Source organism: Diadema setosum, chromosome 15, assembly GCF_964275005.1.
Source record: "Diadema setosum chromosome 15, eeDiaSeto1, whole genome shotgun sequence".
Lineage (NCBI taxonomy): Eukaryota > Metazoa > Echinodermata > Echinoidea > Diadematoida > Diadematidae > Diadema > Diadema setosum.
The window spans coordinates 12,153,333-12,167,524 of NC_092699.1; the positions used below are offsets into that span (position 1 = coordinate 12,153,333).

At 38.1% G+C, this 14,192-nt stretch overlaps 1 protein-coding gene across 1 annotated transcript in view; it reads left to right on the forward strand.

Moving 5' to 3' along the window:
* The window catches only part of LOC140238525 (monocarboxylate transporter 12-like), a 29,453-nt gene extending 21,070 nt beyond the window's left edge, over positions 1 to 8,383 (forward strand). The window contains exons 3-7 of the mRNA XM_072318428.1: positions 1,957 to 2,253; positions 2,933 to 3,450; positions 4,540 to 4,765; positions 6,403 to 6,546; positions 8,112 to 8,383. Of these exons, the coding sequence (XP_072174529.1) occupies positions 1,957 to 2,253; positions 2,933 to 3,450; positions 4,540 to 4,765; positions 6,403 to 6,546; positions 8,112 to 8,383 (1,457 nt within the window). The remainder of the gene's footprint in view (positions 1 to 1,956; positions 2,254 to 2,932; positions 3,451 to 4,539; positions 4,766 to 6,402; positions 6,547 to 8,111) is intronic.
* Positions 8,384 to 14,192: the final 5,809 nt, after the last annotated feature.

Below are 14,192 nucleotides of genomic sequence, written 5' to 3' on the forward strand. Positions count from 1 at the left end.
ATACACAATATATGAATGATGTTAAAAATGAAATGAATTATGGTTTATTATTTGCAATAGTTGTTGCTTTTATATTGGGCAGGTTCGTTATTGGAAGTTTGGTTAGTCCGAAAATGAAATAAGGTATATTATTCCGATTTATTAATCCGAAAATGAAAAGAAGGTGCGTACGAGCGAAACTTTTATTTTATTAGCCGACCACTCTCCTGTCTTGTTTTCTCACGAAGATTAAAAAAATGCTTTTTGATACTGTATAAATGATGAGTTAATTTACCTAAACAACTGGTTTCAGGCTAATAAGATTAATTATCATTGAATTTACAAAAACAACAGCAAGAACAACACATTTCAGTTTCGTGAGATGAATTTCCTGGTCAAATTATATTTAATGAAACACTTATTTTATCCTGTACACTCAACGAAAGTTTTAGAACTTTTCATTGATGATCACTTAACTTGGAATATTCTCTGAATAAACTGATTTCAAGAAATGTAGTGGTTATATCTTAAACATTTTTCCATTAAGATATATTAATGTTATGATAGTCACTTTTATAGTATTATACCATATTTCATTTTTGGCCCCAAACTCTGGAATTCCTTAAATACTGAAAAATTTCGAACCCCCGGATTTTATGCATTTAACTGCTGGTTGTTGAACAGGTCAGCATGCATGGTCTCGTTTCCATGTGAATGTCTTGTTTTTCATACTTTCTTTTCTCTCGCAGCTGCAGGCACCCGCATTATTTTCTACTTTAATACTGCCCCTATATGACGGTCTTGTTTATATTTTCTCTTTCTTTCATTTCTCTTTTGTTGTTGTTGTTGTTGTTGTTGTGTGTGTGTGTATTATATATATATATTATATATATATATATATATATATATATATATATACGCGCGAGCATGCTTGTCCGTGTGTGAGTGCAGTGTATGAGTGGTTAAGTGTTTTTGACTTCTTTAATTATGGTGACCTAGCCTCACAAACTTCTTTTTTTTTTTTCTTTCGGAGATTGTGTAGGGATTCCAAGCTTTTGAACTGATGGAGGCCTATTTCGGCCGAACCATAGAAGGCTTTGTATCCATGTTTGCTTTTACCTTCTTTGGTCACGGTGCGAGCGTTCCAAGATGTTTGCCGGCATTTTGATCATTAATGTTGTGTTCCTTCCATGGGAGGTCTTTGATGACGGTGACTGGAGATCCTAGGTATACAGTATTTGTCAACTCTTTGTCTGTCAACTCTGGTGATGGTTTTGTTGCTCTGTCTGTAGTTATGCAAATTGGGTTGCGTTTTCGTATATAGGTCCACTACACATTTTTTTTTTTTTTTTCACATTGAAAGACATTAGTTGAACTTAATGGATAGAGTATCTCCAGGCGAATACAATGCTGGAGGTTTCATCGAAATTCGTGCCAAGAATAAAAGATCTCCTTTTCATTTCACTTGAAAATTTGAACCCCCTCCTTTTATCATCATGTATTTCAGTTCCAATTTTGATGAGTCCTGAAAAACAATGAAGGCCGCAGTGTGTTAGTTTTACCAATCAATGCCACTAACAGAACGTGAAATGTAAAAGAACGACAGGGAAAGTACGAAAAGTGTTCTTCTCGATTATCAGTTATATACTTGAGTGCAGACATTTTCCATGCAATGTGTCACCCATGATATATTGATTTCTAACAAATGAAAAATCCGGACTTCTGTTGAGGAGGGGCGCTCATCTCTCGCTTCATGTTACCCTTAAGTGGCGGTGCAGGTCATCTGCTTACTGATTTGCTTTTGTGGCATTTTAGTGGCTTTGAGGATTCTAAAGAGGCTCGTTCTGTTCTGTCTCAAAGATCATGCCATGTTAGCAGTTGTGGATTGTATGTGCATGCAAGTGATAGACATATTCACGTATCATGTACGATCATAATATTCTTATCAAATGTGAATATCATTGTTACTTGGCTTAGGATGGGCCGGTGCTATTCCAGTGGCACTGACGGTTATCCTCGCACCCCCAGCCAACATGGCGGTAGAGCGCTTCGGCTACAGACCCGTGGTCCTCTTGAGTCTCATGGCGGCAACACTCGGCGTGCTCGCCACCTCGTTCATGCCCGTGTTCCTGCCGGTCTACGCCACGTACAGCGTCATGTTCGGCCTCGGTTCCGGAATGCTTGGAATAACGTCGATGAAACTGATCATAGCGTACTTCCCGAGTCAGAATGCTGTCCGGGCGTCTGGCCTCGCCCTCAGTGGAAGCAGTACAGGTGGGAGATAATCAAATTCGATTCGATTCCATTTAATTCAATTCAATTCAGTTCAATTCAATTCAATTCAATTCATTTCAATTCAATTCAATTCCAGTACATTTCCAGTAGGCCTACATTGCATTCAATATCCAATACATGCGACATAATCATATTCCAATCAGAGTTGTTGAAAGTTTACACACTTCAGCTTCTTCTCCCGACATTGTATTTACAGGTTAAATCTTGCAACTATCAAACGTGTTTACTCAACCGGAAAGAAATGCATATATATATATATATATATATATATATAGTGGACTCCCGTTATAACGAAGTCCTCGGGACCGGCAGTTTTCTTTCGTTATAACGAAATTTCGTTATAACCGAATGAATAAACAATAGAAATACATAGAGTTGATAATGTTGCGGCCCTAAATTTTATTTCGTTGTAACCGGAATTTCGTTATAACCGTGTTCGTTATAACGGGAGTGCACTGTATATATATATATATATATATATTTGTATGAACCTCATCACCGATTGTTGTGGCATACCTACGCAATTGCGGGACATTGATTTCATATTTTCTTTCACCGTTACAAGTCTAGTGTGGGAATAATCGTTTTCCTTTATACTGCCGCCACCGTTCTAACCGTGATGACCAACAGTCATTTCCTCCTTTTGAATTTCATTCAGGATCGTTGAGTTTCGCTCCTTTTGTGACATTTCTCCTCGAGACCTACGGGTGGCGGATAACCCTGCGGATACTCGCCGCCATCCTTGGCATTGTGGGAACGCCCTGTGTGCTCTCCCTCGTTGAACCCAGCTACGATAAGAGTAACCATTCGAGGGACAATTTGGGGAAAGTGGATGAGGGTCAACCGCTTGGATCGCTAGAATCAGGAGTTGAAAGGACTCATTACGGTGACACTGCCATGGCAAAACATATCGCAAAAACGTGCCAGAGTGCATCCAAGTGTAGTCACAGCCAAAATTTTATATCTGAAACGAATTCATCAGGAAAAATTGTCGTCGGTGCGAAAGAAGGAGAGGCCATGGATAAGTCTGGGGAGGACAGACCGTTGGAGAATGTTGTCAGAGACGAAACTTTGGCCAGAAGACTGTTTGCGACATTCATGTATCTAGAGCTGTACTTGCTCATCCTAGCCGTCCTCATTCAGGGTGTTGGAGACTGTTTCTACTATGTCAACATGGTGACTACTGCTTTTCTGATTGAATAACTTTTTTTTTTTAAATTTTACTGCTTATTGTATTGAACAAAATACACATTTAGTAAGTATGACATCGTTTAGCAATTCTGCTACAATTAATGTACACGTGCCCACTTGTCTTATTCTTTGAAATTCTTCGTAGTGCATGCTGAACTCGACAGCAAAGGGCAAATGGTAGTTGAAAGTTATGAGAAGGAATATTCAAGGGCAACGGAGCAAGCAACCTTGACCAAGTTGTAAACCAGCAATGAAGTTGGATTTTTTTCCTTTTATTTGTCCGCTCGATCCCTTCGTGTGCCCTTACGGAACTGCCAATCGCAAGGGTCAAGGCTGTTTAACCTATAATAGAGCAATTAATGGAACTGCACTGAAAATATTTTCTTCCTTTTTTTCACCTTTGAAAGTGCACGGCGCCGCATCAAAACAAGTGCGACATTGCCCCGTGAACATACACATACTTACCAGTGATTAATTTTCCAGGCTCGTTAATTTGCATTTCCTCCAGCTGCTGTGGAGGGTTGTTCATACGCGTCTTTTTGTCTGCTGGATGTATTTTTGCTAAAAACACTTGATTTTGTGCTTGCGCGTGTCGCGTGGAATATGACAAATCACCGTACAATAGTGGTAGCTTCTCTTGAAAGCAACCATCTGGCCCTTTAGTTTGTATTCGAGGGGTAGGCCTTAACAGGGTACTAGTATTCTTCTGGTATATACACTGTACAATGTAATGTTGTACATTTCTACATGACATTATGCAATTGTTCTGTCAAACGTGAAAGATTCTGGCCTATCTTGTGTCCATAATAATTGCATCAATAGGCCAACAGCAGACACAAAAAGGGACGGGAATCCGATATCTAGTTCCCAAAAAGTTTCAGTGAAAGGAGCTTACCCAAGATTGCGCTGCGTAAATCCAGACAAAAGCATAACTTCGCAGAGTTGATACCTAAGTTTATATTCGTTTATCTCTTGTTTAGCAGAACGAAATGATGTTATTCTGTCGAAATCGAATTGCCAGGTGTATTTCTTTTATTCGCTAATATTGTGTATCTTTTCTGGCTTCATCGTCAGGTGAGCTATATGGTATCGACTGGCTTCACGACAGATGACGGGTCCTTGGTTCTCATGGTCATGGGCGTGTCCAATCTAATTGGGAAGCTTCTTATCTCGTTGCTAGGCGAATTACTTCCTCTGCCCAACATCGCTTTCTCGTTCGCCGCATCCGTTGTGGGTGTAGCCGTCATGTCCTCACTGCTTGTTGCTGACAGTATTGGCAAAATATTGGGTATTGCAGCCGGTGAGACACAAAGCCTTTATACAATTTCTGTTAGAGTGTGTGAGTGTGCTGTATGTTGTGTGTGTGTGTTCAGCATTGGTATATTTGTTTTAAGATGACATAATCCTCGAACTTAATGTTAACAGTAAACCAAATTTAAATGCTTAAAGGGATCGTATAGTTTTCGTTGAGACTTTACTTCAGGTTTTTATCATTTTTTGGTGAGATAGTGAGAAACCTCTTATGAAATATGAAAGAGCATGTAATTCCATGAGGATTTCAACATTTATTTGATGAAAATTGATTTTGAAATGGCTGAGATATCCAAAACAGAGCGATCCTAATAAAGTGTGGGACCCACATTTTATTACGATTGTTTTGTTTTACTTTGTTTTTGGATGTTTCAGCTATTCCAAACCCGATTTTCATCAAATAAACTTTGAATTCCTCTTAAAATGGTATGCTCTGTACTATTTCATATGTTTTTTCTCCGTATCTCGCAAAAAAGTTTAAGCCCAATTTTCATCTCCACCAATACTGTACCATCCCTTTAATGCATGTGATGATTCAAATGGAAACGCACCCCAGAGAATTTGATTTGATAACATAACAACAGAGCTTTGCGTAAAATAGAAAGCAGGAACGAAGTAAAAATTTAACAAAGTTGGAAAATAAGATAAGTACTTTTGATCTAAGATTTGTCGCGTAAAATTAATTCTCATCACGTGGGTACTTAAAAACTCCCTCAACCAGACAAGATTCTTTTTTTTTTTTAATTCAAAGGTTTTATTTTCACATCTTTCAGCAGAATGTACACGAAGTATAAATGTACAAAAAAGTACAAAAAATATAAAAGATCGCTGGCATGTTGCACACCGCTCCTCCTCATCCTTATAAATTGTGGAAGATGGATAGCAATGACAAATTTATTTAGTTGATAAGGTGCAGTTCATATCACTGCATGTTTCCTCCCTTCTTTTTTATTTTCATGTCTCTTAAACCCGCGCTTCACAGCCTTCATTAAGGCGAAGCCCACTTAGGCTCCTTCAAAGTTTTTGAGGCCCAATTACATGTGTAGAGCGAATACAAATCTGTTTCATTTCTATTTCGGGAAGACATCGCGGCTCACCTGTGAGAGCTTCGTGGGCCGCGGCCCACTGGTTGAAATGCGCTGTCGTAAACGATATTATAGTATCAGGGTAAATTTGTTCGAAATGACAATGAAACAGTATATGTGTCGGGGGAAACGAGATTACTTCAAGCCTTTTCAATTGTTTTTTCAACCTAAGGCAAAAAGGTAAAGACCGAAATATCGTCTTCCCTATTTCCCGGTTCCTCAAAAACAGGAAGGCGAGATTATAATGAGATCTCAACATTTCACATTGTGGGGTCCGAGAAAATAAGACAGGCAAGGTTTGAGATCTCGCAACCTCGAATGACGAAGTCCGCGATCTCGTCTTCTCGAGATTTTGGGTCCGAGAATTAAGACGAGGTGTGAAATCTTGTTTCTCGTTTAAAAAAAAAAAAAAAAAAAAAATGAGAAGACGAGAATAACTCCCCTCCTTCTATCTGTACGAATGCCTTTATCTTATCATTCATTTTTACTTTCAGCTCAGACTGACGCCCTCTTTTGTTCAATATTGTCTCTTGACCTCCAGTGATCGGAGGCGTGATGATGCCAATCACCACTACGATGCTCTACACACTCCCCAATGACTTCTTTGGTCCGGAGCGCGCGAAACTCACGTGGCCCATAATCGTGTTCTCGAATGGAATTGGCTACCTCCTTGGTTCCCTTGTGGGTGAGTCTCTGTTTGTATTGTTTGTTTGCTTGTTTCATTTTCCATCTGAGAAGATGGCTGGAAAGCCCATAATTAGCTGCCATTATAGCTGGTCTTCCCTAGGGTCCAGTTGGATGTAAGGCAGAACCACTTCACCGGGTTAGATACCCTGCTCTTTGCGATGAATAAATGAAGCGGGATCTTTTACGTGCATGAGTTGTGACTCTCTCACACACGAATATTGACATTAACCTTCATTCTAACATGAAGATGCAGACTGAGGAAACGTATGTATCGGTTAGTAACAGCAGATTTGCCCGACATTCGGACATAACTTTGAGCTGTTTAAAATATGATGCATAAAACAGTTGTACCTGTCATCAGTTCAGTCCATACTTACTTTTCTGTCAACCTTCAAAGCACATTATTAGCATTGGTGTTCTTAATTATTCTGCTTGATTATACGTATTATGATATTGTCATTATACTCCATGATCCACATTGCGTTATGTTTTTGTTTTTTTAAATCAAATTGATTAAACAATATGATTTGTAATGCATGCTTTGTATTTCATTTCACTCTTTGTTGGATGGAAAATAAAGATTGAATTTGACTTGAGTTCAAATATGAACCCAAATTTCACGCCACTTCCTAACACACAGTACTGAATCCCGCAACTTAAAGGGATGGTATAGTTTTTGGTGTGGTCCTAATGAAAGGTGGGTCCCACCTTTTATTAGGACCACTTTGTTTTTGGATATCTCCACCATGTCAAAATATAATTATTTTCATCATATAAACTTTGAATTCCTCCTAGAATTTTATGAACTTTCATACTTTATAAGTGGTTTGATGAATATCAGTTTTGAAATGGCTGAGATATCTCAAAACAAAGTGGTCCTAATAAAAGGTGGGTACCGCCTTTTATTCGGACCACAGCCAAAACTATACCATCCCTTTAAATTTGCCAAAGCAAAGTCTAATCTACATTAATCCACCTCTTCCCACACTTATTTCTCGCAGCTGTACATTGGTACATCCTGATGATTTACTGTAATAAACACCCTACAGCCTTGTTTAGCTGACTGATTTTTTTTTTTTTTTTTTTTTTTTTTTGGGGGGGGGGGTTAGGGTTTACCATTAATACCACACCAATTCGGTGTTTTTTTTTTTTTTTTTTTTTTTTTTTTGTCCCATCGACTCCAACAGAACGCTCCCGGTGTCAGAGTAAAAACTTAAATCAATTTCACTAAATGGTGTCTTTATAATTGGCAAACGCGACAATTAAACCTGTTTCCACGGAGCAATCACGATAACGAAAATTATTGTGACTTTTGTCGAGGGGCAGATGATTTCGATTCGGTTCGTCGTTTTGGTGTGGTTATGAACACAACTATGATCAAGTCAGTATCAGATCCACTTGATTTCCGTTTGTCTTTTTCCGAGATAAACATGGTAGCTTGGTCAACCAGATCACGTGACTGGGATCACCTGATCACTCATTAGACTTTGACATGACTTAATCAAATATTTGACTTTTAACTTCTGCTTGTCTTTTTTTTTTTTTTGTCGCTGTATTTGTCAGGTCAATCGATAGACAGAACGGGGTCTTACAGAGCAGCCATCTTTGCATTTATGGGCTTGTACGTCACTTCCGCTTCTCTCTTCGCCTTTGCACCTGTCTATCAAAAGTTCTTTGCCAAGGACCGGTACGTGGTGATGGAAATACGACGGAAAAGACGGCTTGACAGAAGGCTAAAGGATCAAGGTGCTATGAGGACTTCAGGGAAAGAGCCATTAGAGCTTCGAACATCACATCAAAAAGACTTTGTATATGAAATTATCACTAGTGTGTGACAAATACAACATCATTTACATGTTTAAAGGTAAATTGTTCAGTAGGATAAATTGGTTAAAAAAAACCTTCTAGTGGACTGGAAGGATTAGCCAGGGGGCCTGACATTGCATAAAGAGTTATGATCAAATATCAGACATAAAATGATTGGCTGAAAGCAAGGAATGTTTCATCTAATGTTTAATCTCAAAGGCAGCTTTTATATGCAACAGTTCCCAGTTCACAAGGAAGAGGATTTTGGCGTGTTTTATTTTTAACTGTTCATGTTCTTAAAGGGACATTCCAGACGATTTTCATAATATCACATTATGTAGCACATAAATCAACAGCTCCATGTATAGATTTGTGGAATTTATTGTGGTTCTTGAGCAGAGAAACAATACTTTGAAAAACCTTAAACAAATTACACTGAACAAGGATGATGACATAGGAGGTTCACATATTTCAGAAATGTAGCAGTGTAATTCCATTACAATACCGTTTGCTTGCGAGTTCACCTGTGTATAATCTATGCATGCCTTCTTCTTTTGTTCTGCTTGCTTGAGCCCCAACATACATTCTTATGGTGACTCTGCCATGTCATCATCCTTGTTCATTGCAATTTGTTCTAAATTTTGAAAATATTCTTATTTTTCATCCCAATTATCACAAATTCTGAAACTCTGTCCTCAGTATAACTAAATTATAGAACTTTGTTCAAATGTAAAAATCTGAAAATCATCCGGAGGTCTCCTTTAACGATAACGTAATGCTTGATATTGATGAAACAGCTCGTGAGGGTAAAGCGAGTATCAGTGAAAGCTGAACGTCAGTAAACCGGCTTAAGGTTGGAAAACAGACTAATGTTTGTTCAGCCAATGAAATAATTATGTTTATGCCTCTGCCGCATGTGTGCATTAAGCTTCGTTCATCCAAGCCTTTTGTCAAGGCCCTCTCGCTGTATTACGGACGAGCGTTCGCTCGCCCAGCCCATGTCCAACTCAGATGAGCTCGCTTCGTTCACCCCCATTCGCTCACCAACCTACAGTGAGAGGGCATTGGCAAAAAGCTACGTTCATCCGTGATCTCACTGTCACGATGTAAGAATTAACGGACTGAAATAACAATAACAACAATAACAACAACAACAAAACCCCAACAACAACAACGACGACGACGACAGCAACGACAAGTTTCAATGGATTTCTTGGAACCTGGCAAAGGTTCCATGAAGCGACTATCATGTGTCTGAACTAACAGGATGAACGATGAAAATACAGTGATCGTTATAGTCATGAAAACTAGTTTTATTTTACTTCCGTTCACAGTATTGGCATTTTTCTCTCTTTTTTACGACGTGCTGGTTTTGTGTAACCGTGTTTTGTATAAATATATAGTATATATATATATATATATATATATATATATATATATATATATATTGTTGGAAATGACATAAAAGTGACATTGGAAAAGTGAAATTAAAAAGGTTAGAGTCAAGGAAACTTAGGTAGAAATATCCTTTTCCTTCCGAGGAATTCCCAACAATAATGTTGTTTCGTAGTATAAGCAAATGTAACAGATTAAGGAAATTATGTCCTTTATGCAATAAGGGTTAAAAGGTCATTCCTAGAGGTCGGTGGTCAAGAGGTGCGAATTTTATTAAATTTATCAAATGTCATGAACTTCTGGCAGACTCGAGTGATGTCATGAGAAAGCGGAGGCATCATAGCTGACTCCGCACATCACAGTAAAAATCCGTTTAGTACATTGTATGTTTTCTTTTAACTTTTATATTCGAATAGAGACACGTAGAGTCACTGATTTGAAATATATTTATATTCTTTCCCCAAAGCTTAGCAGATTATATATAATTTTTTAGATTTCCTATGGGCTTACATAATGTATAGTACTTACAAAGACGTACGTTACCGAGGCTTATTTAAGTACAAAGTACTGAGGAGTTTTTGTTTATTTCATTACGTGTACAGTATAATTTTTGTGAACTAGCTTTAAGACCAAGGACCAACGATATGCAGCGTGATATACAAATGAAGAGTTTTATCGCAAAAGGAACTAAATCCATTCTCGTTAAGCGGAGATATTTGTGATTAAAGCTGCTAAAAAAAAACAAAGAAAATAACAAGAAAATACAGGATATTTTCAATCATAACTCTGAATATTCCTTGTTATGTTACAAGTGAGGTACTACTGGAAAGGTTTAATTTTGCTCTATCTGATGATGGACTTACTTTGAAAAATGGCGCTTAGCTCATTTTGCGATAAAACTCTTCACATTATGATGTATACTTGAACGCGCGTATCGGGTTGGAAATGTTTGTTTGTTTGTTTTTGCTTGTTTGTATTATGCATACGTATGGTAGTATTGCCTTTGTTGTCGACCTTCCACTCTTTTCTAGTGCAATAATAGGACAGTTCGATATTTTCTTACTAGCGACTGTCTTTCCGATTACGAATTTGAAAGACTGACAAAACAACAAGGGTCTCCCGCTTCTTCCGACCGCGGCTCCCGACACAGTGCATGTTCGTCAGTGTGTGTACGCCTACGATGGCTAGTAACTGATCAGTGGGAATCGGTGGGAATGTTGGGGGATGATTGTTCCAATCCTTGTGGGATTCATTTAAGAGTACATTATGTATCTATTGTTGTGTGAAAATTATTTGCTTCAGAATGGTCTCATATTCAAGTAATGTGCAGTTTAATGTTTCCAGGTTAGCATGCCTCTACAATGACGGGATGATTAAACTGCACATTACCTGAATAATAGAGACCATTCTGAAGCAAATAATTTTAACGCAACAATAGATATATAATGTACTCTTAAATGAATTCCACAAGGACTGGAACAATCATCCCCAAGGATTGGAGCAATCATCCCCCAGCATCCCACTGATTCCCACTGATCAGTTACTAGCCATCCCCTTTAACCCATTGAGGACAGGTTTATTTTGCTATACCACGCATTTCCTGTCTATAGATACTTGCTCGAGTATATTCGAGACTAGTCTCCAATGGGTTAATGCATCATGCGTATAATATGTGACGTCAAATTCATATATTTTTGTAGGGTAAAAATACCTCAGGATTTATGCAATAACATCAGCTAGTAGGCCTTATTGTGATGGAATGTGGTAATTGTACATTGCCATTAGCAGAATCGTAAGTGACAAGTTAGAGATGTTAAAATTGATGCTCTGAAGGTACTGAAGATGTTTGAAATAATCATGTTACGCATTGTGTATTTTTTCATTGTTTGGTGTGTAGGTGCGCGTGCGTGCGCGCTTTCAGAAGTCATCAGTCTGTACAATGTTTGTGTATAATGCAGTTTGTCTTTGTATAATGTCTTGTTTTTGTTTCTGTGAACGTTTCTGTTTCTGTGATATGAAATTGAACGAAATTCGAATAAAGAATTATAAAAAAACCCAATCATTCTGCTGTGCAATTAGTTATTCAAAACCAACATTCTATAAGTAATATAAAGCATTTTACGTGATGTTGGTTATTTAGGAGGGTGTACAAGTGATATCACCAAGCGCAAACCTGTGGCAGGGAATGTCATCAGATATAACCGTTGATTTGTCTTTTAAATCAAATTGAGCATGACAAAATGGAAACTTATTTACTATTAATACTCCCTGTCATTAAATCAATTTCGATTACGAACAAACAAGATAGATTTCTGCTCAAGCATGAGTAATAGCTACATGATTTATAACTTGGATATATATGGTATTCGTTGTAAACGCCGGCGCCACGTTTTCAAAAGTGTGTGTGTGTGTGGGGGGGGGGGGGGGATGGGGCCCACTTCCGGGTTTCATGAGCAAACAAGCAAAAACAACAACAACAACAACAACAACAACAACAGCGCAACTTCTGGTGCCGCTTCCAGGTTTCTACAGCTGACAATCAAAAACACAAACAAACAAACAAAGAAGGTCTTCAGCGCACTTGCGGTGTAAAAAAAGAAAAAAAATGTCGGGGCCCAAATGGTGACACCTTATGTATTCCTTTGTATGGTGAAAAAAAATGTCGGGGCCCAAATGGTGACACCTTATGTATTCCTTTGTATGGTGAAAAAAAAGTGGGGGCCCGAGCCCCTCTCTCCCCCCCCCCTTTAATTCCGCCAGCTGTTGTTTATAATTATTTCCCCTGCAAACATGAATGAAGCGGCGACCTAAGCGAAAACGATGACTCCATAATTTTAGCCAGTCTTCAACACAATAATAGCCGAAAAAAACCCAAACACACACACACACTCAAAAGAAGGAACAACATCATAGCCTATAAACGGAGCGACTGTGATATAACAAGCAATAAAAACAAGCAAACAGGACCAGTGCATAGGTGACGCTCACTATTCTGAAGATTCGTTAATGTGAAAAAAAAAAAATCATTACATACACAGTAACGTGAAGGTCCGTTATTCCGAAGGTTCGTCGTACCGAAATAAACAAATCCCCTATACCTATAGAATGCTAGATGTTTGTTGGTCAAAAAAAAAAAAAAATCGCATATCCAAACTTTGTGGGATTATTACAATTGTATTTCCGAAAATGAAATGAGGCTCGTTATTCCGTAAGGTCGTTAATTCAAATGCGGACAAAAGCTTCGTTATTCCGAAGATTCGTTATTCCGAAAATGAAAGGAAGGTGTTACTGACGAATCCTCGGAATAACAAACCTTATTTTGTTTTCAGATTGACATACCTCCACACTAACGAATCTTTTTCATTTTCGGAATAACCCTTGTACCTTCGGAAATATCGAACCCTATTTGAGTTTCGGATTAACGAACCTCCTGAATAACAAAATTTAACTCCAACGCAACCAGGTAGAGTCAGTTTTCGATACTCCATTTGGATTGCTGATACTTATAATCTGTTTGCCAAGTGTTGTTAAAAGAATAAATACGTAACAAGTCACGTGTAAAGCGTTCAGGTCTATACAGCAACGATAAAAATCATTCTTGATAATCATGAGCACTTGCGTCATTGCAATGCACATTGAAAACATGACGCAGTTGCTCACTGAAGTCGTGAGCCTTTAGTTCAGGTATGAGCTATACCAAGACTACCAACTAAACGTGTGAGTTAAAGATCGGTTAAATGTATAGGTGAATTCGAGAAAAGGGAAAAATAAACAATATCTTTTAACAAATTGTGCAAACTATATACATATAGTTTCATTCAAGTGCACTTTGCAGTTTGAGGAAAAATCAATGAAGCAACCCCTAAAACACACACACTAAAAAAGAAAAAAAAAAAAAAGAAACCGCATGAACAAAAACAATAACAAATAACGTGTGATTGCAAAACAAAGCGCACCGATTACACCATTAACCAATCATTGCAACGAATGAGGTCAGTTGTTTTAGCGCTTTTATGACACATATCTCGCCGCATTGATGTGAGTGACAACACATCATAACATAGCAACAATCGACTTCTTCTGCGAAAAGCGGAAATCAAGAGCGATCAACAATATTATCCCTCGTGGCGATTTACCATCAATAAAAATAATGAAATGCCATATGTTCAAGTTGACCCTAACCCCGAAAGTACTATCCGACCTAAGAGAAAGTTCGAAAAACAATATATAAACTGAAGGTTATGGAAGCATCTAAATTAACCCTTTTCGTGCAAATGAGTCAGATATATCGCAATAATTATTTCACACACAAACCTCAGGACAAATAATTAATGTGATGTACTCAGAGGGTTAAGTGGTTAAAGGGATCATACAGTTTTGGTTGAGACCTAATTTCGGGTTTCTAACATTTTTGGGTGAAACTTTGATGAGAAACCTCTTATG